Source organism: Limulus polyphemus, unplaced genomic scaffold, assembly GCF_000517525.1.
Source record: "Limulus polyphemus unplaced genomic scaffold, Limulus_polyphemus-2.1.2 Scaffold716, whole genome shotgun sequence".
Classification (NCBI taxonomy): Eukaryota; Metazoa; Arthropoda; class Merostomata; order Xiphosura; family Limulidae; genus Limulus; species Limulus polyphemus.
Window position 1 is genome coordinate 142,721 of NW_013666326.1, and position 25,520 is coordinate 168,240.

General features: G+C 30.8%; 1 protein-coding gene across 3 annotated transcripts in view; it reads left to right on the plus strand.

Annotated features, from left to right (window-relative positions):
* LOC106460135 overlaps positions 1 to 23,984 on the plus strand; it is a 150,202-nt gene extending 126,218 nt beyond the window's left edge. For all 3 annotated transcript variants that reach the window (XM_022386783.1, XM_013919816.2, XM_022386784.1), the window contains 3 exons: positions 14,388 to 14,509; positions 17,046 to 17,123; positions 20,228 to 23,984. In XM_022386783.1, coding sequence (XP_022242491.1) covers positions 14,388 to 14,509; positions 17,046 to 17,123; positions 20,228 to 20,418 — 391 coding nt within the window. In that variant the 3' untranslated portion in view covers positions 20,419 to 23,984. The remainder of the gene's footprint in view (positions 1 to 14,387; positions 14,510 to 17,045; positions 17,124 to 20,227) is intronic.
* Positions 23,985 to 25,520: the final 1,536 nt, after the last annotated feature.

The window sequence follows — 25,520 nt, forward strand, 5'->3', positions numbered from 1 at the left end:
CCTTATTCTAACATGTATTAATCTTTCTATTTTTTTTTGAAGAGGTCACCATTTGTCCAGCAAAAAACATATTTTTATATTGAAAGGAATATTTTTGTACACAATTTATAAATGGTGATACTAACATTTTTACTAGGCAAATGAATTTGTCGACTAGAGAAAACTACATGGTGGCCATTTTGTTTCTTTTTAAAATGTGCAAGTAATCTCCCTCCGACCTTTTATATATATATATATATCAAATACAAAAACACAACAAATACCACAGTATATCCATTGATAAGTAAAAAAATACCAATTTTAAACAACCAGATATCAACAAGATACTTTTTCTATGCCATAAGCAGTCTCTGGTTATGTGAATTCTTTATTTCATACTGTATATATTAATATAATAATGTAGTATTAACAACTAACAACAGTGTTTACCCACTTCACATTAGCTGCAGTAATGTTTCATTTTACAATGATGGTATGATACCAAAATTATTTTTAAAGTTAGCAGTGTAACACTGTAATCAGATTTTCAGTATTTTTTATATAAGTGACTTCCACTATAATAATATAGGATTATTCAATATCAGCCATATTGCCCTAAAGTAACTTAAATAAGTTTAAAAATTAAAGTACCTTAATACATTCACAAGACCAACTTGTTATAACTGCCATGATCGTAACTTGATCAGTTGTTTACACTAAGTTTTCCCACTGTTGTTAATTGTCTGTTACATACTTAGATGGGTTCTAAAGGGCATTGTAAAATTATAAGCAAGATAATGTGATAGGTTAGAAAGCTGAAGCTGCTAGGATAAATAATTACAATTATGTGTTACAGTTTGCTATCATTCTAGAAAAAAAGAAAGGTATTATTGATTTTATTTCATATTTTCCAGTTTTTTTGTTTCACTCTGAATTGATGTTTTCACTCTAGTTAGTGTTAGGGTAAAGAAAATAAGAGATAGTGTATAGTTTTATGAAAACAATATTCATTTAGGAGGTTCTAGAGGTTATGCAAATGGAATATGAAAACTGTAAGATGAAAAGAAGCATTTTTATTCTAAGCTTGAAAATTGTCTTTCAATCAGACTGTTTGAATAAAGGCTTTGTCAATTCACAAATAAATCTGTTGTAAAAATACTTTATTAAAAAATGTGATTTTTAAAAATAAACAACAGACTTGTAAGGTTTACTAAAAATTTGCCAAATTTTATAAAGATACACTTAGTACATTCAGAGTTACATGGTGGTTACAAGGTCAGTAGAAAAGACCAAGCCTATATATAATTATAATTCTGGGAAGCAACCTTATTATTTTGTCTAAAGAAGAATATAAAGCTTTTATTAAACTTGGAAGATGCACTGTTTTAGCTATAACAAAGCCTGATAAAGGAAAGATGATAGTTATTCTAAACAAATGTGATTAAACTACCAACTTTAACTATTTTATGGGATAGTAGAATATTTGTAAAACTAAATAAAGATCCAACACTTTTAAGAGAAGTAAAGTTACAAAAGAGTAAGTTTTATTTTTTTATCCCAGATATAGTATATTGGTTATTAAAGTTTTTTTTTAAAGCTGATGTCTGTTGCAGTCAAAGAATCATATTTTTAAAGACTTAATTTGTGACGATGTTAGTTAGAATTAGAGCTTACATCTGCTATGGCTAACGTGTTCTTGAGTTATTAGGATAAACATGAGTTGAAAAATGTCTTGTTACCGATGCCAAATGATACTTTGACTAGAATTATACACTAGTAAAAAATAATAAGTAAGTAAATATATTTTTATAGTTAACTTTATGATCCACAAGATTTACTCTAGTGTTGGTCATGTTTGCCTCGTGAAGTTAAGCTATATATATTAAACAATTTAATCATTATTTGTGTGAATGGACCAGGTGTAACCAGTGGTTGGTGTGCCAGACCATGAATTCCATGTCTATGGTGAATGTTTCGTTACTGTAAAATCATTAGCATTATAGATAGCATGTTGACAACATACTTGTCATTGTTCAGTCACAAAGTCATGTTAATAAATATCTTCAGTGCTTAAATATTAAACACCCGAATGTAAAGTTTACTATTGAATATGAACATGAATCCAATTTACCTTTGTTTGGATACTTCAGGACATAAGTAGCAAAATAGGTTTAAAATTTCATATTGTATGTCACATACTTACTTCTTAAGGACTACAGATTGAATATGTTATATTAAAGCAATTTTGGTGCTTTGCCATGTCATTATGTACCATGTTGCTATGTCTGGTCATTTTCTGTCTGACAACCGTGTATCCTGACAGTAGCCCTGCAGTGTTATTTCCATTGCAAATGGCTATATTGTAAAGCTGGCATGTCCAAAGTATACCACTTCCAGATATTTTACCATAATCCATTTAGGGGTCAAGGGCAATAGTTTCCTAGCAACCTATTTGTATGGAATATTATAAATACTTGTTTTGTTCTCCATATGTTTGAGGTATGTAGTTGTTGAATGGATATGTCATGTAAGCAACTTGTTTAACTTTTCCAGATGGAGATCCTTGTTTATATTGCGTACTGTTGCTTGTGGTACACAGACAGCTTTTACCACTGACTTTTGTGTTTGTGGATTTTCACCTGTTACAAGACATCACACTTTTTTTTACTACAGCTGGGGTATGACCTATTGTAAGTGTTTTTCTGGTTGGTTCTGGCAACTCAAGTTGGTTCACATTTCATTGTTTTTCAATGATTTTAGGAACAATGGATATCCCTGTCTTGGAAATTTTAAATCCCTGATCTGAACACGTTTTTATTATCTTGAGTGTTTGAATATTTTCATAAGAATGGGCTGTTTCATCCCCTTCACGAAAGTGATATATTTTTGTTGGCATCATACCACCTCATAAATGCCGAAGAATTTAAAAATGTAATTCTGGAGTATTCCTTTCCACCATGGCATTATGTTGGCTAGCTATGGTTTTCAAATGATTTGCTGATTTGCATATTCAAAATTCTTTTAATATAACATACTAAAACATCAGTATATTTCCATTTTGATACTTTTGTTCTTACACCATTTAATTTAATTTAAAATCTTGTGGGTGTTTTTAGGTTGTTAATAATATTCCTTACAACATGAAAAAGTGACCTGTATGAAAAATGTTTTGAAACTTAATGAACTTAACAGTAATCTCTTCAATAATAATATCTGTGGAATTTTTAACAAATTATCTACCTCAAAGGTCTTAAAGTTTGATGTGCCTAAGAAACAAATGGTAGTAGTTTTACAGTATGTAAAACAACAATCAGAAAATGTTAATAGATAATTAGTTTTAATCTTAAGTGTTTGAGTCTCTTCTGTAAATAAATTCATTTTAAGGTTGACATTCTTAAGGATAAGTATTTGTTTGCCCTCTGTAAACTTGCTTATTCTGTTTGTGTGAAGAATGTTTGTATTTTCCATAACTAGGTATTTATTTACTTCTATAAAAGAATATGTACTTGATAAATGTGAGAACTTGTGAAGTATTATATGGTATTTCCCTATTAAGTGCAGTATTTCTGTTACAAATGAAAGTCTTGTAATAATCAAACTGAAAATTATTAACAGTTATGCATCTGAAAAAATCTGGTGATTGCTAAACTGCAGCCAATTTAAAATGAGCAAACTCAGTGTTGCTGCTGCTTCTCAAGTTGTATGCCTGTTTCAATAGGTTAATGATACAAATAACCTAGAATTTGATAAAAGTCTCCCACTAAACATTTTCCCCATCATTAAAACCTTTGTGAACAAAAATTACTGTCATAAGAGTTAAATTTCTGGACAGAAAGTATAAAGAAGCACTACTGATTAAACAAGAAACTGTGAGCCTCACTTATGACTGGCCTCTGTAACAAGTCATTTTACCTTTATATACAGACTTGCATATATAAATATACAATGTTGGAAGTAAATATGCAAACACTGGTGAAACATACTGTAGCTGTGTCACAGGGTAAGTATTTATATAAAAATAAGTGTAATTAGACCTATAAACTTAAAATAGGCTGAACCATAAAGACAGCATGATGATCAGGTATCCTGCTACTAATCTATGCAGTTTGTTAGTGTTTGAAACAGAATGTTCTTTAAGGGTAGCCTGGAGCATGTCCAATTCCACAGGTCATTTATAGGTCCATATTTCCTTAGTAAAGTTAAGATGTGAACTCTGATCCAGCCAAGGCAAGAGTTTTAGTATTCCAACTGCTTGTTTCCTCTCCTCCTAGGATTTTACCATGTGGTGTTATGCAGGATCATTATACTACTGAAACACTTGGACACTGAGTCTCCAACAGTGTTGGAGGCAATATTACCCAAAGCTGCATAGATCCACTGTCCTGTTTCTATATAGATATTGCATGTTGTTATTGGCACTGTCTTCATATCCTTCTTTAAGTATGCTGCTGATGATTTTGACTAAAGAAATCAAACTCATTGATGAATAACACTATCAGTCAGGCCTACTCATTCCTTTTTTTTATTTCCACTACCCTTTTCAGTTTCTATAGTATATAAGCTGGTATGTCACTTTAGTTGGTTAGATGGCAATTAGTCACAAGATTACCATTATTAACATTGCTCTTAAACTATGTTTTTCCTTTCATTGGTGAAAAGCAATAATTATTATAGTGTTAATGGTATAGGTCTACATGATAATAGAAAATTTAAAATATTGCTGATTGTACATTAAGTTTAAGGAATTACATCGGTTTTTATGGTGGTTCCCTCTATGGTAAATGTCTCCATGTAATGTGAGAATCTGAAGTGGAAAACATAAAGTGAGAACTGTGATAAACATAAGATGAGTGCTTCATTTATCTTCTCATTTAGTTTCTTAAAATCACCAAGCTTTACTTTACGTGTACTTAAATATTAACATTAGTTTTAAGAATTTTTTGTTGAAAAATGAATTCTGTCTTACTGGTATTTTGTTCTGTTTGTTTAAACTAATTTTTTAAAATTTTGAATTAGGCTAACTTTCAAGGACAAGGGACTTAGTAGTAAGTATTGAGTATATCAGTGTAGGCTTAATCATATATGACTATTAGTGTTGCGACTTCTTTGGTATAACTAGGCATTGTGTGAGTCTTGAGCACATATACTAGTAGAAGAGAAAAGCCCAATATTAAGAAACCATGAAAGGGGCATGTACAGCAAAAGTCATTATTTACTCATGTATTGTGAAAACACATAGAAATGTATTAAAAATCACATCTAGTATCTCTTATAATGAAAGACTCATTGGTTGTGATTTGTGAATAGGTTCTTTGCTGTTATTTCAAGTCACTGCGTGAATATACCTTCATTTATAACTAATCAAGTTTTAATTATTTTTTATGATCATTACAAAGTTCTTAGTTACAAAATGAAAAACCTATTACAGACAAAATCTGAGGTAAAGCAAAATAATTTTTATATTGTATGAAGACATTTATTTTAGTTGAATGTAAAGTTTTATAAGCAAGCTTTTTTGCCAATCAGTATTAGTTATGGTAAGTGCCAATACTTTTATATTTACAAGTTTTAGAACATCAGATATGTAATATTACTTACTGTGTTACCTATTGTGAATGGAGTAAATCATATAGAATTTATATTGTTTTATCTATTTTTATTTTTAGTAAATATTTTTCCACCACTAACTCAGAACATTTTATAAATGCTAGAAGTTATGATGAATGTGTTAATGAATAAACATCATTGTTTGTCATAAGACGACTGGTTCCATTGACTCAGAATGTTTTATAAGTGCTAAAAGCTATGATGGACATACTAATGAATAAGCATCATTTATTGAGCATAGTTAATCAGGCTACCAAGTCATTCCCCTTGTTTGTGATGCAATAAATACAATCATTTTGATAATTATATGATGTTATCATGGGAAAATTATCATTTGTCAACTGTATATTTTAATTCTGATTTAATTAGTTTAAATACATTATCAATTATCAACTCTGTACTTACTTTTCGGCCACCCTGTATATTTAAGAACTTGAGTTACAGAATGAATGTATTATTTGAGACAAATAATATGAGTAGGGTTTTAACTTGAAATAAGCTTATGAAATTCAGTTAAAGGTCTGATAAATTTAGTTAACAAGATTGAAATTCTACTTTTATAACAATTCTAGTGAGTAGTTTGAGAAAGAAAATACTGTAAGAATAATAGTTATGTAGCCAATAAATTTTTCTGGTTATATTACTAATTTTGTAAAATATGTTTTTATTTTGACTAATTTATAAAAAAGAAAGTTCACTGAATGACTTTTCAGGTGTTTATAGTACATATGTTTTTAATGAGAAGCTTTTAGTTAAAATATATTTTATCAATTTAAGCAGTCAGTTCATTAGAAATAAGAGTAAAGTTAAAAGACACACCAGATTTGTTTTTAGATTGGATTTCATTAAACGTATAAATATTGGATGCATTTAAGTGATCATGTGATAAATCATTTCTAAAAATTTCTGTCATTCTGTTCTCTTCATGACACGCTTAAGCAAAATATCAATTAGTGTAAATTTTCAGCTCTTGATTTATACATTTCTTTTTATAGATTATGTTTTAAGAATAATAACAGATTTATTTCTTGAATTCTACCAGTTTCAAGTATTTGTTTAGAGTAGTCCAGGAGTTGGTTATGGATGCTATCAGCTAGCTATATTCCATTCTAAACTATCAGCTCAAAATTAGGAATGGCTAGCATGATTTGTTCAGCTTTGCATGAATGTTTAAAGCAAATAAACTAACATGAAAAAATTTTTTGTGTGAAGAATTATGCATAGTTTTCAGAAAGTAAGTTAACTTCAATATATTTTGAAACTGCAAAAAGATTTGTAAGAATGAAGTGAATTATTAAATTACCAGAGCAAATGCGTTGATTACAATTTAACTGTATGCAGATTTATTCACAGGATGTAAATAAGTAATATATTGAACTAATTAAATGTAACAACTCAGAATTTCTTTCTAATATATTGCTTCACAAGTAACTAAAAATAACACTTCAGTCTTTCCAGTTTTAAGTTAATAAATTTGTACCCAAGTGGCACAGTGGTATATCTGTGGGCTTACAATGCTAGATATTGTGTTTCGATACCTGTGGTTGGCAGAGCACAGATAGTCCAATGTGTAGTTTTTGGTTATATTTCAAACAAACAAATTCATAAACTGATCAAATATAATTCTTGATGTAGACAGGGAAATATTATTTAAGTGTTAACTTCTCATAAATGTATCGATATACATTTAAAAATTCTGCTCCTGTCTATACAACATATGAATAAAAAATTGTTTAATGGCTTCTTGTTTACTGTGTACATATTTTAAAAATGAAATAAAATTTGGCTTCAATATATGTTCAGCTCTAGTATTTATGTTTGTTGAAGCATTTTGTCCAGTGTAATGCTCATAAGAAACCCTTATAAGATCAGTTTACTAGACTTGTTAAACTGATACTGCAGGTTTTTTGTACTATGTGCTTACTTTTTTAGGGTTCTCAGAGTAAATTGTAGTGTAAATAACCATGATACAAAGAAAGTATGTAGAATCATATAAAAGATATAACAAAATTAAAGAAACCTGATAACTTGAAGGTGAAAAAATCATAAACAACATGTGAATTTAGGCAACCTCAAAAAGCAGTTTGAAATTAAAATAAAAAATACTAGCTAGAGTTATTGCAGTATTAGATACCAAAATATGACAGTTAGTTTGGTAACTGAAGTTTTTTCTGAAAATACTTGTTTATAAAACTTGGATAAAAAAGATTTTTGATAACTTTTAATTCTTCTCAGGGTCTAAAGAAATGCATAATGATTATATTGCATTTATGTTTAATTGTGCTGTTTTTAATATCTTCCATATTTTTTTTTATATCTGTCCATGAGTTTTATTCACATAAAATTAGTTACTGTACATGTATGATAATAAATTAAAAACAAAAGTTAAACTGGTTTGATAAATTCAGTGAAAACTTAATACATAGTGATGATTCATAGGATTTTGTAAATCAAGCTAATGTGTTTTTAACATCATAGTTTTATCTTGGTTATGGAACAGTTGTAGTTTTTCAGAATTTTACTTATGGTAGAAAGAATCTGTAAATGTCACTAAGACTTGAAGAATAATAATATAGTTTGTTTCAGGTGTTTGTATTTTGTAAATGAAAGAGTGTTCTTGTACTAAACCAAATGCAACAGATTAAATAAATAATGTTTAACTATGTTAAACAGGACTTAACTGCATATTTATAGCTCTTTATCCAAGATCTGTTAAAGTATGAAATGTGTGTGTGTGTGCAACAATGGAGTGGTGACAGATTTGGTTATATTACATCCAGATATTGTTTTATCCTGTCAATACATTATATAATCATTGTTTTATATATATATATATACTCATATTTTATTTGGAAGCTGGTTTCTGTTTTTCATTAATTTTGTATGTAGAATGGTCCTTGATGAACACTTACAGACAAAATGTTAGTTTTATGAAAAGCATATTTTATTTGGAATTTTAAGCTGCTTTTAAATAAATTGTAAGCTTAATGTTCCATTCAGAAATTTAAAACCATACTTTTTTATTTCAGGAATTGATGCATTTAAGATGCATATTAAGCAAACTTGCATCATTGAATTGCAGGCTTTTTGAAATTCATATGATGGAACCTAATTTCTGAGAAATAAAACTATTTGTTAATACATATTAAAAAGTTAAAATATTTATGGTTATTTACTTATCTCACAAATTCTATATTCAGCATAATTGTAGAATGAAGTTTTATTTTCTTTCAGCTTTTACAAATAAATTATCTTGTGTAATAATTTAAGATTATTTGAGTTGCTTAACTCATCATTTCAAGATCGAAAATTATACTAAAAAGAAATTTTTTTTTTCAAAATGTTACATAAACTCACTTATATCTAGCTTTCCATATTCATTGCTGCCCTCTATATACAAACTTCTTCACTTGCCACTAGCCTTGAGGTTCCACGTAATCTCATGTTTCCACATGATATTGCAAATGAGCATGTAACAGCCCTTAACCATTAAGAGTTCAACACCACCTCCTAGCACAGCTGGCTCCCTATATGCTAATTGTTCAGTCATCATTTCTCGATTTGACACTGGTGTGTTTAAGATGTGTCTTTTTTTTTGCTTGCACATAATTTTTCAGTATCAGTGTTTGGTTGAAGAATTTACAAAACCAAATGTTGTGGAAATATTTTTTGTTTTTACTTTCAAACAATTCTTCCTCTGCAAATTTTGTGGCTCTTACTTTTCACAACATGAACTACAAAGAAATAGTCATTTCTCTGCTCTCTAGTGTTGAACATCTGGTTCTTGATCACTTCTAGACAGACTACCGACTACCACAATGGTGTCAGCTGCTTCTTTGTCTGTCAGGGGGCATGACAGTTATTGTGCAGCAGGTGGTGGAGTCTTGCATACTTTCACTCTCTCTCATTTATTATTCTTCATTTTGTCTGTGCTTTAGAATATGGTTTTCCTCATTCACCTGAGTCCATAGTCCATACTGAAATTATTTTGTCTTCACTCAGGTGTCAGTATGTCTTGTCTTCCTTGACTCTTTGCACATGTTCCTTGACATACATTTGAGCTGAATCTTTTCTTGGACTTCCAAACTCTGGAGTTTCTTCTTCAGGCTTGGTGTTTTGATCCATTGTCCTCCATTAGTTTTTTTCAGTTTCAGTGGCTTTGCCTTACTGTTTTATATTATCTATCCTCTATCCATCTCTTTTTGTAAGCTATTCACCATTCCCCCAGAATCCCTTTTTTTTTTACTTCCAAACTCTGGAGTTTATTCTTCAGGCTTGGGGTTCTGATCCATTGTCCTCTATTAGTCTTCAGTTTCAGTTTTTTTGCCTTTGTCTTATCCTTGCTACCCTTTTATTTTATCTATTCTCTATCCATCTCCTTTTGGAAGCAATTCACTATTCCCCTGAGGGTTTTTTGGCAGACACTTGTTCCCTTTCCCCTTACTTTTTCTACATTCTTTTTCCTGAGCCTTGTCCCCTCTCACTTGGTTACTTTGTCACTTGGCTTTGTTGGGGAGGGATGCCCTTTTTGCCCAAGTATGTTTATCTCTCTCTTATATCGTGGACCTTCATCTGACTCCTTTCCTCTACCAACGGGTTTTTGGTTGGGTACCTTATTCTTTGTAGTCATGGGCTGAGGCTTTGCACTGACATTTTTACTTGACTACCCATGTGTCTCATCTTTCCCAAACTCCTCCTCTTCCAGGTGCTGTCTCCCATCCTACCAACTCATTTCCATTTCCTGTTCTTCCATCTCATTCCTCTTCTCTCATCTGTTTATCCACTATTCTTAGGTTTCAGTGCTGACAGTCTTATCAGTGAATAGATTTTGGGCTCAGGAACAGTGGGGGCTCATTTGGCTTGATTTATAGATATATGGATTCCTTTTGCGGCTGATTGTTGGAGGCTACAGGTTCTATCTGTGGGCTTTAGCCTTCATTTTTCCTCTCATTCCCTTTGTCTCTTGTTACCATTCCTTTCCCAGGAGATCCTGTCTCCCACCATCATCTCTCAGAGGCAGTGTCGGACCTTTTGGCTAAGGACATTATCAAAAGGGTTACTTACCCTTCTCTGGAATTTTATTCCAGCCTGTTTGTTGTTTCCCAGTACACTGGGGATTGTAATCTTGTCATCGTTCTATCCCATCTTCTTCAGATTCTCGACCGACCTTCTTCAGTTTATGATGAGGTGTTTCCTCACTTTCCAATGGTCTTTTTCTCCATGACTTTGGATGAACATGGTTGACTTCTCTGATGCATATTTTCACATTCCCATTTATCTTCCCAGCATTGAGAATTTATCTCCAGTAAGTACATCACCATTGGGTTTATCAGTTCTGAGCTCCTCCTTTTAGCTTGGTGTCAGCCCCATACTTTTTTTTGTGATTTATTGTGTGCCTTCAGTTATCACATTAACAGCTTCAGTTTGAGATTCCACCATTATATGGATGACTGGCTTCTTTTATCTCCATCCCAACAAGACTTCTTCAACCTTACTCTTTTCCTTCTTTGGGAGGTGGCTCATCTAGATTGCTAAGTCAAGCTGGAGAAATCTCATCCACCTAGTATCTTGTTAATTTAGGTGTGTTCTTCTCAGCTTTGTTTTTAGGCCGTGAAGTTTATACAACTCTATCCTCCTTTTCTTCCTCTGCAAGAGGTTCTCTATCTACTGGGGACTTGGACTTCCTTGGAACCCTTTATCCCTTAGATCGTGCTCACTTTGGACTTCAAAGTGGTCCTTCAATCCTCTTGTTTTTTAATGGTTTTGCTCTTGTCTGGACACCTTACATCAATGCCTTTGCAATTTACAACAGTGCCAAGCTTCCCCTATTCAAGTCTCCTGGTTCACATACATCAGTATTGGTGGTGGATGCATTTAGTTAGGAAAGGTCCAATATTATCCTCTATTCATCTTTTCCCTTGAGTTCTCTCCCTTATTCGAGACACACTTTGTTGGATCCTTCTGGTGGCACTTTATTTGCTAGCCCAATCATGGTTTCCTCTGCTGAGCCTTCTGAATTCCTCCCCTCCTCTTCAGCTGTCCTTCTCCCTTCTTCTTCAGCTGTCCTTCTCCCTTCTTCTTCAGCCTCGTACTTCTCTCTTCCATCCAACTGTGTCATCACTTTGGCTTTGTGTATGTGATTTGTTCAGTACCCCATAGGATGGTTAGGACTCTCCTTCATTGTAGCCCTCTGCCTTTCCCATTCTGTTTTTTTTTTTCTAGTGGAGCATGAGAGTCCTTGCCACACACCAGTTCTTAGCCACTGGAGTGGTGGATCATGGAGATGCCTCCTGATTGTGATCACATCTACTCAGTAAAGAATAGGGTGGTAGTGTTCTGTCAGTGTAGTCTGGCTTATTTTCCCTTATCCTACTACTACTACTACTACTTGGAAGTTTGGCTCTTGTGTGGTCTGATGTTGGATTGGCATAGGACCAGCCAATATATATAAGACCTCACTCAGTTGTAAGATGTATGTTACTTTTCTATTCTGTCTCATTGGGCTTGAGGTGAAGATGGTAGGGACCCTCCCCCTACAGCTCTCTGAAAGCAATTCCCAGTGACCCTTAGTTTTGGACTGGAGTTGACCCACCACATATAGTCTGACATTCCCTATTCAGACTGCTCCCCAGTGGCACAGCGGTATGTCTTCTGACTTACAAAGCTAGAAACTGGGTTTTGATACCTGTGGTGGGCAAAGCACAGATAGCCCATTGTGTAGCTTTGTGTTTAACTATTCAGAGTACACGTACATCACTTCTGAAATGCTGATGCAGGGTTTGGTCTGTGCTTGTATCTTTGGCATATCCTTGTGACACTTTCCTATCTTTCTGGGCAAAGAATGTACCATGGTACAGACAAAATGCTGTCTCCTAAAAGTGTGTTCTTATACTTTTCCTTGGTATAGGACAGGGGTTCCCAACCAGGGGTGCAAAATGAGGGTCCAGGGGGTGCGTGTAAGAGGCCATACAAGGTTCATTTTTCCCCCATATGTCGCCAAGAGTAAATATGTAATGCACACTTTTTAGGGGAGGGGTGAAAGGGCCACAAAAGGTTGGGAACCACTGGTATAGGGTGTTGCACTCCAAGGGCTCTTTTGGATGTTTCTTGAAGGAGGCTCATCTAGGTAAAATTTTGCACTGGTACCCCCACTTAATTGTGGGATTCTAGTTAGATGTGAGTAAAGGTGACATATCGTATCAGAAAGTAACATTTTTCAACACTGAAAATGTACTTATGATAGATTCTTCTTTTTACACTTCCCACTCTCCCCCCCCCCCACCCACTTCTTGTGAATCTTACTTTCTTGTCTACTTACAAAGTGATGATTTAACAGTGAGTATAGTGGGAGCTAGCTGTGCTAGGAGGTGTTGTTGCACTTCTATTGGTGGAGGATTATGGCATTCAACAGTGCAAAAATATCATGTGAAAACATATGAGATTAAGTTAAGAGTCTCGAGACAAGTGGCAAGTGAAAAATTTTGTATATAGAAGGCATTACTGATTCAAGAAAGCTAGATAGGAGAAGAGATGAGTATCCATTGGAAATGCATTTTCAGTGTTGAAAAATTTTCACTCTTAACAGACAATTTGAAGTGATTTTAGTTGATAAAGAAGTGTAACTCTTGTAGGAATGTAATTTGGAGTTTATTTGTATCACAAGACCATACATCTAATCTAACAGACAGATAATTTACAAAATGATAGTGTGCAACAGCATAAGATCATCATTAAACCAGCTTTAACAAAAGCAATTTAAATCCCTAATTAGTTTATAGAATTGTGAGGAATAGCCATAAAATCCTTGTAATTGTGAATACCTTTTTGTAGCTGAATAATGTACTTTTGTTTTTCTTAGATATTCAGAATGGTGTATTGCATGCTTATTTATATATAAAGTTAATTTATTCTTAAGTTTCTGACATTTCAGCTTATCAGTTTTGCAAATTCTTTTAGTATTGAAGTTAAGCCTAATATTTTGAAATTTAAATTTTCTGAAAAATTTATATTAATTACAAGTATCTTTTCCATCAAAGTCTAAATATACCAGTCATTTTTAGACAAAAAAAGCTTGGAGAAAAGACTAATAAAAGTGTATTTTCAAGGATATTGGTATAGTTAATTGCTACAACTGCTATTTATCTAAAATGAGCTTTTGAGTTTATTTCTGTTTGTTTTTTCTTATAAGTTAATTTTGGATAATTTGTTTCTTCCTGTAACTTGTTTCTGCTTCTCTTAAGTTGATTGTCAAGCTATATGGCCATAGCAAATGATTGTTATTAACTTCTGTTGGATGATTTGATGAACAGGTAGAGCTGAGAGCAGGGTGATTAAGGAAGTTTGACAGTTTTAGTGAAAATTCTTAAAAATAATAACAATAATGATATTACCATTTCATTCAATTGTTTATTTCCTGCTATTTGTTTGTTGTTGTTTATTTTTTTGGGGGGGGTGGACTTGTTTAAGTTGGTTGACAAATAGAACAACTTTATTAATACTTATCTTTTATATGCCTTTGTGGCATAATTTTGTTGGTTGAAGGATCTCATAATACTGATTATGGCAGAGTTTATTGCTTTGCAAAATAGTGTAAAGTGTAGTTATAATAAAATTTATCCTGGTGTGGTTGGCAATGCCATTGTTAAGGTATGTTTGAAACTTCCAAAGGAAGGACTGGCTGTTGAAAATACTTTTATGATATACCTTTTTGTGGTAAAATCATTAAAATAAGATGATTTAAATATTAAGTTTACTATACCTTTTATAATATAATTTGTTTTATCTAATATTTCCTCTTACAGTCCTCCTGTACCATGTCCATGGGAAGGATGTAACAAGAAGTTGTCCTCAAAAATGGGACTTTATAATCACATGAAGTCTCACCAAGAAAAACGTGATTTTGATTGTTCTCACTGTGGTAAAGGTAAACTATATCTTACACAGTTTATTTATATATATTTTTTATATAAAAAAAACAAAAACAAGTGTTGTTGTAAATGAATTTAGACTTAAAATTAATATTGTTTATACAAAAGGACCAAAATTTCCATTACAAAAGTTCTTTATTTATTCACTTTAATATATAATTAATTTTGAAGGCTAGTATAATATCTGGAGAGTGTAGCTTTGAAGACTAATTTAATGTCTCACAGTTGTTGCTATGAAGGCTAATGTAATATCTGAGAGGTATAGCTATAGATGTGAAGGCTAGTGTAGTACCTTACAGGTATAGCTATGAAGGCTAGTGTAGTGTCTTACAGGTATAGCTGTAGCTATGAGGGCTAGTGTTGTGTGATACAGGTATAGCTGTAGCTATGAGGGCTAGTGTAGTGTGATACAGGTATAGCTGCAGCTATGAGGGCTAGTGTAGTGTGATATGTTAGGAGCAATAGAATTATTGCAGTTTAAGGTACCTTTACACAACTAACTAAGGTATGGCTTTATTTCAGCAACAAAATGTATTTCTATATTTTTTTAAGGTGTAACAGATTTTCATACTTATTTTAAACCCCAGTAGAAGGTGCTAAAAATTTTATTTGTTTATATTTTAGTTTTTATATAATAGATACAAATGTTTGACAAATATGTCATCTTGTGTTTTTTGTTTTCTTGGTGATTCATACATGACTGAGAAAAATACACTGTAAGTTGTAACCATTTATTTATTTTTTTGTGAAACTTCCAAAGATTGGTGGTCTACAGGAAATTATTTATACATTAAGATTATTATTCACTATTTTGGTGTGTTTTATCACTAATATTTCTCTTAACATATTAAATAAAGTATATTGTGTATTAATTTCTCAATTTTATTGAACTAAACAGAAGATAGTGTCACTCATATATACACTAAATTAATTACTAACACTACTTCCATAGTGTTTAGACATTTCATTGCTAGTTTTTATTTTTAATTTCTGTAACATTAAATTTTAGTGTTAGGCCTATTACATGTTTTTACACTGCATTATATATCTAATCCCTTTGGAAGAGCATATAATAATAGTATTCTAACCACATTATGTTTGACGTACCCATTGCTAATGATGAGTTTTGCTCAACCCAGATCTCATCAGCCTGACTGGGACACACTAAGCACAGAAGTCGGAACACTATTTATATAACCTGTTTGTCACGCCAAGGGACTAGATATAGCATGCAGTGTTGAATAATATAATAGACTTAATATTAATGTCTAATGACATGTAAATTAACAAAAATCATGGTTCACCTGCTTGAAGAAAGCATTCAAACCATAACAACTGTTGTTGTAACAAATGGTTTATATAGTGTTCTGACCACTACTGTGTTCCAGCCAACTTGCAAAACTCTGGATTGAGCAAAACGTGTCTTCAGCAATGGATATGGCAAACATAGTGTGATTGGAATACTATTATTGTACACTATTATATCTTTAAGAGACTAGATATAGAATGCAATGTTAAAAAATATAATAGGCCTAATACTAATGTTTAATGCCAAGTAAATTAATTAATCATTCTTTGCCAGCTTGAAAATGACATTCATACCATAACATAGTAAGTGGTTTTAGTGTATCAGTTAGTAGAAATTATAATTTTTTGACTTAGATTGTATATCAGATTCTTACCATTGTCACAGTTTTGTGATTTTGAAAAGTAAACTTTTCAAAACTTTAACAAATTTTAGTGATGCCTATGTATTGGAGAGTTTATAATATTATGTTATTCATGTATTTAAATTTATTTATAAAATTTCACAGATACCAGTAAGCAATTGAAAGATAGTGACATAATAACTTTATTGACATTTTATCATTTTTTATATTTATATACATATATAAACATGCACAGAAATAAGTTTTAGATTAACCAGTGCAAATTTACTGCTCACTGAAATTTTTATTCTTATTTTCAATAAAGGTTTAAATCTTGTACCTCAGTGAGAACTTACAAAACATTACTGTAAATTTTTTTTGTGTTTTCCAGACTTTATGACGATTAGTTATCCCTTTTCCAATTGTAGGTATCACTGACATTGCTAGAATAATAAGTGTAAACAAGTTATAGTTATCAACTGTATCTACCATTGTCAATAAATCTTATTTTTTAATTAAAATTACTTGCCTGTTTTTTCTACAAGTTTACTCTTTTGTAAACCAGCTGACAGTAAATTTAACACTATGATGATAGTTCAGAATATTTTTGTATAATTTACAAATGTTCACTATCGGAAGTATTTTTAAGGTCTTGTTTACTCTTCCAAACCACGTACTGTTGAAAAAACTTCATCATAAGAGTTTAATCAGTCACAGGCTTTGTAGAGAAAATTAACATCATGTTACATAGAAGTGGGTTTTGGTTGCACACAGTATAAAAATCTGGAAAACAAGAAAAAAATTGCCACACAGCAAAATGAAAGCATTAAATATAAAGTGCTTTTAGAAATAGTGATAGCAATTGTTATTTTTATTTTCTCAGCTTTTTTCAAAAGACAACAACTAGAAAAACATTTGGAAGTTCACAGAGAGAAAGTTCAGTCTAAAAAGGCCATATCTGGTAAGCCAACACCTAGGTTTTGTTCAAATTGAAAGAAATATTATGGAATATTTTGAGTATTCCAGTCTAAAATTTACACATTTAATGGATTTGCATCACTTGGAAAGGATGTTGATTATATGCCATGGAAATTTGCCTACTAATTCAAATATCTAGAAATAATATTAGGCCTTTCTGTAAATAATGTTGTTGTTACCTCTAAACTATAATTTAAAAGAAAGTGAACTTATTAGTCAGAATTTACTTTATCTTTGATTGTTGATGATTATCTAGAATTCCATAAAAATGATCAATTTCAGTAGATTTTCTTCTTAATTATATACAGCATGTTTTGTGGTGCTTTTAGATTTTTCTAAACTTTATTCTGTGAAGGTGAACTTCCAAACCATTTGATACTTTTTAAAGTTTTTTTTTATTATCAAACATTGTAGAAGAAAAGTCTTACTTTTTTTTTATTGAAGCTAAGTGTATTTTAGGTGAAGATGTTTAATTCATGATTTAACAAGCTTACATTTCATATTCTTCTGTCAGAATAGTGTATGCTAAAATGATACTGTTTTATTCTGAATCTTTTATCTGTTAATTTTGTATGTATTTTGCTCTAACATTGTTTTATACAGTAAAATACCTTGTATTTTTTACATCAAAAAGGACATAATTAAGACACTTTTTCTGGATTGTAATATTTCTCATTAAGTGTGTATCAGTATATTCTTCCCAGGTATTTGTAGACCTTATCTGGAGTAAAATCATAGACAGAAAAGTGTTTTTCATGTTGATTACAAAGAAAAAAGGAGAATGTAGGTATAATACGAAAGAGTTAGAAACTTTTCTTAATATTGATGTTCTGTAAAATCAAGGAGACACCAGGAAATCAAGGCATTTAGATTTTTGTTGCATTTTACTTTAATTGGCAAAGCAGCACTAATTCTTATACTTGTCATAGTTATGAATAGAAATAGAACTAGTAAAAGGAAATATCCTGATCAAAAACTAGCTATGTGTTTCATATGAAATCATTTCAGATATTCTTATGTGAACTAAGATTAGTAACTATGATCAGAATTGTCTAGGAAATGTCAATAAAAACTAGCATAGGGTCTAAAAAACAATGTATTTACAAACTAAATTCGAAAGTGAAACCAATACCGTCTTGTTTTATGATCATGTATTATCTAAGTGATGGTTTTTTCACTTTTTAAAGTTGAAGTGTCAGCTGAGAGTGGTACTACACATTTCAGATTTATTTATTACAGCATTTTCTTTGGGATGTGTTCAGTAGTTTTTTCTGTCATCTCATCATTAAAGAATTGTGGTCATAACTGAATTGTATGTAAACTCAAAAGTACACTTGCAGACCATGTAGCTATTATATACAAAAATTCTAATTTTTAATACCAGAAATAAACATCCTTATAACACCAAAATGTAGTTTTTATTTAATTAGATACATCAGTGTTTCACTTTACAACTTCTTCAGGAGCATTTACTAAAAACACATACCAAAACTTACAGTACAAAGCTTCAAATGGTTTAAATAATAAATTATATTTGAATCTATAACATGCATTTTTTACAGTGTGCTTTTGACATATTAAGTAGTAAAGCTTATTTTTGAAAGAAAATTATTGTTGAAATAGTTAAATACTATCTGTAGTAAACAAGTTCTATCAGAATGAAATAAAAAAATAATAGCATAAAAAATAAAATAATAATAAATAAAATTAGAATTATAGGCACCATTTTGAGAAACGAATATTCACCTTTTTAAGTCGAACAAATTTTTAAGAACTATGACATGCAAAAATCAGCATCACACTTCCAACATGAAAGAGAACAGATAAACAAGGAAGAAAAAACAATTTTTCAAAGATAACACAAAAAAAGATTATTTGTATAACACCTCTAATTGACAAAGTTATCTCCAAGAAAATAAAAACTATAATAAAAAAAAGTTATAGAATGGTCAGTTCCAACCCTAAAAAAACAACTTTCAAAATATCAGTACACTACGCTACAATGTAATAAAGCCAACTGTCTTACAAAAACGTGTTGCAATCTAAAAATGTGTGTCTGGTCTCCAATGTTGTTTACCAGCTACGTATAACATTTGCCATCATATATACATGGGAGAAACCCGAAGAACCCTACACACAAGGATAGGAGAAAATATTGACATTCTTTATAAACAACAACATGAAAGAAGCACAGTTGCAGATCATTTTTTAACTAATCGTGGACAAGTAACAACTGATTTGAAACCACCATTCTCTGTACAAATCCTCACCAAGTACACCGGCAGAAAATTATCTTCTCCTCAACTAAAGATGAATAGGGACAAAGTATGGGGCCTATAATTTAAATTAATTTAATTTTTATCCTAGATAGAACTTTTTTTACTACAGGTAGCACTTAATTATTTCAACAATAAGATTTACTACTTAATATGTCAAAAGCAGACTGTAGAAATGCATGTTATAGATTCAAATAGAATTTATTATTTAAACCATTTGAAGCTTTGTACTGTATGTTTTGGTGAATGTTCCTAAGGAAACATTGATGTATCTACTTAAATAAAAAACTACATTTTGGTGTTATAAGGTCATTTATTTCTAGTATTAATGTCTTCTGTAAAACAATATGCACTACAGAAATTAAATATAATTCACATTCTTATTATAAAATTATTTTAGTTTCAGTGCATTATTTGTTCATGTATAATTTACTTTTCTTGTCATCTTGGATATGCACACCATCAAGTATTTAATTCTCTCTATCTTTGACATGCATACTGTCAAGTACTTAATTTTAAACTCAGTTTTCTTTATCTTTGACATGTACACTGCCAAATGCTTAATTTTGAATTTAATTTCACTTTATCTTTGATATGCACACCATCAAGTACTTAATTTTAAACTCAGTTTTGTCTTTCTTATTTTTGATATGCACACTATCAATTTTTCCATTTCAAACTCAGTTTTCACTTTTAAGTGTAGACAGTAGTGACTTTTACTTATTGTAAGTGTAAATGTGTTTAGTTATTTATCCATCCTGATCATACAGTATATTTTGAAATGATACATTGATGTGTTTGTTATGCTTAGGATCTTGTACTAAAAAAAATAATGAACAGTTGGTGAATGAAGAATCAAGCATCTCTCTACAACGTGAGGGGGAGCAGCAACAGCAGTCAGAGGACATAGCCAATAAAGAACTCATCCAGTTAATTTGTGCATCATGTCACAATGGTTTTGACTCTGAGGACCAATTTGCTATCCATGTTTGTTCTAAGTAGGTGTTCACAGTGATGCAGCTGCTATAAGTGATTGGGAGGTGCAGTCTTGGGTTATGGCATTTTAGCATTAACTTTGTAGAATTTACACAGAGACCATACTAGCAATCATTTGGTAAAACGTACGTGTCTGTCTGTTCTTCACTAAGTTACACTGCACTTGATGATTTATTGGGAGATTTGTTGATTTTAATTTTAAGAAAAAGTGAAGTTTAAATGTTACACAGAAACTTTTGTGTAATTTATGTGATTTTCAATTACACATGACTGTCATTCATTGTGTTTTTAATGACATTTCTGGAATATGAATATTCATATTTCCCGAACACCTGGGAAGAAAATGAATGTCTTTTACCATTTCTTTCTCTTTGAGTAATTGAAAATTATGAACAAAATATAGTTAGGGATATTGTAAGAATATAAATATTGCTTGGTATAATGATATTCATTGCAAAGATCAGAACTAATTTTTAAGTTGAATATAAGAGAAGAAATTGTTTTTATAAGCTTTGTAAAAAATTATTATTGAGTAACTGTCAAATGAAAAAAAGACCAGTACTAACATAGGAATGAAAGAATAAAACTAAATCGAAACAATATTTTGAAATAAGGGATGCTACAGTGTTTGGAGTAGGTTCATTTGATAAGTGATTACATTTCCCATTCAGATTAAAATTGTGGGTGATTCTTATAGTATTAGAAAGAAGTATGGATATAGTGTGTTGGATTCATAACAGTTGTTATTTAATTGAAACTGTGAAGTAAGAAAACAAATGTGAACAGTTCTTACAATGCAGAATTAAACATTTTTTAAATAAATCTAAACTGCAGTATATATATTTGACATGGAGGTGATAAACTCTCATTTTGCTTTTCTCTTTCACATACTGTTATATTTTTTATTGAAAATAATAAGTGTTACATAGATACGGGCCTGTAACCAGCCTCCTAACCAAAAGGATTTGTTCAGTGCTAGAGATTTAAAGATTTATATAAAATTATTTGCGATATTTCTTAGTTTCAGAGAGGACATAATTTTCCTGCAGTATTTGAATTTTTATTATCAGATTTTTGAAATAATGTGTTATCAGTATTAGATATAATTTCCTCTTTAATTTGCCCCATTGAGTTTGGCATAACGTTTGTTAATGAATGTACTGCTATTTCAGCTTGAACCAGATTATTAATAGAAATTATAATTTAAAAATGTAGCTTTTTTTTGTTAACTATGTTTTAATTACCTTTTACAGAGTTTTTGTTCTGTATAGTTGTTTATGACTTGAACTTTGTTTTGGTGTTAAACTTTTGTATTGACTTGGCATTTAAACAAAAGAACTTCCAAACAATGAAATTATTAATCTTTATACTAGAAAATTTGTGGGATGATTTCATATATTAACTGAAGTGTTTAAATGGAAAAAATCAAATATTAACTTTGACTACCTTTTATAATTTTCACAATTGAACTCTAAATTTATTGGAGGTTGTAAAAAAATTAGTTGAAATGCTAAACTTGTTAGCATCACAAGAAAATAAAACACCATGAAAATATAGTTCCTTGTTTGTTTGCAAAATCAAGAATTTCAAAATTAATAAACAAGCTCAGTCTTTATGCCTGGGATTTTCAGAGTGTATATTATTCATTATCTTATTGTGTGTGAATAAAATATGTTAAAAGTTAGAAGATATGGCTGGCTATTGCTGGTGTATTGGTTTATTTGTCCTTTTGAATTTTCTTAGTGATAAAAATTCTACATTCATGCAGAAAAATATATGTATCCTTTCAAATGATTGTAAGTTTGTTGAAATAAATATAATTACAATCTGACTATTAATACTTTCATTTCAAATATTTAAGTGATTTTACATTGTTTTTCTCATGTGTAGAAAGTTTTTTTTGTCTAAGGATTGTAGTTAACAAATCACACATCCAGTATTTATTTTCACATGTGAATTATTATTACAACATTTTTGTTTTTAATCTAGAGTAAGCAGTGTGTGCAATAGTTTTTGTAAATTTCAAGATGTGGTAAAATTTGGCAGTTATTGAATTTGTTTAAGCTGTTGTCAACAATAGTTGAGTTTGCAGTAAATCTGAAGTTACTAAACTAAAGAGCGTCATTTGACTGCAGGAATTTTGGAACATTCTTTAATGAACCACATACTAGCAATATAAATGAGAAGTTCTTTTGTAATGGTGTATTTCAAATTAAAATTATAAGCTACTTTAAATCATTTCAGGGTACTTTTCATAGATTGCTGATTTGACTACAGCTATAATTAAAACAAAAGGTTAAACTAGTGAATAATGCTGATATTAATCTGTTGGTGGTTTGTTATAATGGAAATTGTTTTATTATCTATTGGTGATATAAACTATTAATTTCAGTAAATAATAAAATTGGCTACATGACAAAACATTGGAGTAAGTTTTGTATTTGAAATATTTCATGAAATTTCTAGTTCCATCATAAACGGCATCAAAATTATAATAGGAAAAAATTATAGTATAGTAGTACACGAGTTGGCAGTGGCTGCTCTTGACTAACTGCATACCATCTAGTCTGTTAGCTCAAAATTAGAGATTACTATGTGCAGATAGCTCTTTGTGTAACTTTGCATGAAAAGTTTAAAACAAACAAGTACTAAACTCCATTAATAATTTGATCAGATCTACACACTGTTTTGCTGTGGTAGCTCATTATAAATCATGCATTTTCAATAAATAGAGTAGAACAAACTGAAAGAATTTATTTACCACTTTTTTTTTTTTTAAACAGGTAATTTTGAGCTCAATGTTTTTTTTAGGAAATGTTACTGTAATATTTAGTTTATGGAAAGTTAACTCAAAAGTTTATGATCTTCTAATAGAAATTGATATTTCAACCAACATTTGATTTTGTTTCATCAATATTATAAATTTGGAACAGCAGTGGAATTAGATAATTGATTATAGTTTAGGTATTGTGTAACTGATGTGATTCTGAGTTGTACACACAAAACAGATGATTAATCAGAGTATCAATAAGCTTCCATCTTAAAACTTTATATTTTGGGCATATAAGATCTTAAATGTAAGTTACAAATTAAAAAGGTCTAATAATAATTTCTTGATTATCAATAATATTTATTTTAAGAAAGGCCAATAAATAATCTTGGTTTATTTTTAATAGCTCTAGTATTAGCAGGGATGTGGAGATGCATTGCACTTATTTTTGTGCTTCATATTGAAAAATATGTATTTTATTGCTGGTTTGTTACACATTAGCCAATCTGTTTATCAGATCTATATGCAGAATATTGAAAAAAGAAACCTTTGTGTGGTCTGTAGTTTTCAAAAGATTTTAATGTTGAAGATATAGTTCTGAAAGGTATAACCTTCTGTGATGAAGCTTCTCTGTGTTTTGTATAATGCACTTTCAATTGTATCTTGTTTCAAGGTTTTAGTTTTATTTTTTCATGTGTACATGTAGAGATTTTAAGTATAATTCTATGTACCGAATAATTGAATTGTAATGACAACTTGCAAGAATGAGCTGCTTAAGTATGATTAAAATATGTAATGTATATTCTGCCCATTGTTATTTTGATTATTGCCATCAAGTATTGTGAAAGTTATTCTCTTTTGAAATTTAAATGAAGAGTACAAACACTTGATGTTAAAAGTGTTTTTATCAGAAGTTGTGTATTTTTATAACTGTGTGAAATTTTATACTTTTCAATAGTAATGACAGTTGTGCAGCAGCAACAATATCAGTAGACTTCACTGCTGTAAATACCACTGACTATCTTTCCTTAACTTCTGTGAAAAAGTGACTTACATACATATCATGAGTTAAACCAGTGGATGCTACCAAGTAAGCATTAAACAGGTTTTAGCAACCGATCTGAGTTCTCGGGATCCAGCTATTTAACAGCTGTCAGAATTCTAAGTTCAACATACACAAATTAGTGGATCCAAGTAATAGCTCAAGAACTTAAAGCAACAGTTAGATAGCCTAAAAATGTCTTATACCAATTTAAATACACAAGGTTACTAGTCAGGGCCCTTCAAGTAGTTAGGAACAACATCTTTCAAAACTCAAGAGTCAGTCAGCTCAATTTCTTGAAGTCTTGGCTATTCAACAAAAGTTACAAAGTACTGAAATTACAGGATACACATTTGTACTTTTTACAACCAGCAAAAGTGCAACTGGATGCCTGGATAACAATCTTACAGTAGCTACAAATGCTGTTCATTCAGGTTTTTCTCCTTTCATTACAAGCTAATATATCTTTTAAAGACATAGAGAACTGTGAATCCATTGCTGTTTCAGGTGTTGGATTATTACCAGTAAGTACCTTTCAAATTCCAGTTATAGATGCCAAATAGCTTATGTTTGTTATTTATCTAAATATGTATAACACTGATTATGCATGTTTGTGTCAATTACCATAATGACAAAATCAAATGAAGACATTGAAAGTAGAAAGAAATTCAGTACTACTACTAAAACCAGATACACCAGCACAATGATACTGTAAATAATATAATTATGAGATTTTCCTCCATTCTTTGGCAGTCTGAAAAAACAATTGAGTTTTATAATTTGTTGTTGTTGAGGGTTTTGTGAAATATGCATGCCCTGAACTCTGAATGTTCTAGATTAAATGAATGGGCAGTGAGAACTTAATCTTTGAAGTGAGAAATACTAAAAATAAGGACTTAATTATGTTCCAAGTCTTTTATACTGGTACTTATTCCTTGTTAATATATATAAATCATATAGAATTATTTTAAACATGAATTCACAGTCTGTTTAGCTATATATCTAATGAATTTTCAAGTTAGTCCATCTCCCATTTATTAATGTTTCATTGTCCTGGAAACTAATGGTCAATGTTCACTGTGGTCAGTATTGCATATTGTAGTTTTGATTGGTAATGAAATGGCCAGCACAAAAATACAAAACCCTATAACCTGAGTGCTCTCAAAATATACACTTCTTGAAAGTGCTTCGGTTATAAGTTTTTTTATTTTTGTTATATAGATTTTTTTTAACCCGCATGTTTTCCTAATATGAATGAAATGGCCACCAGATATGATTGCAGGAAAGGGAAGATAT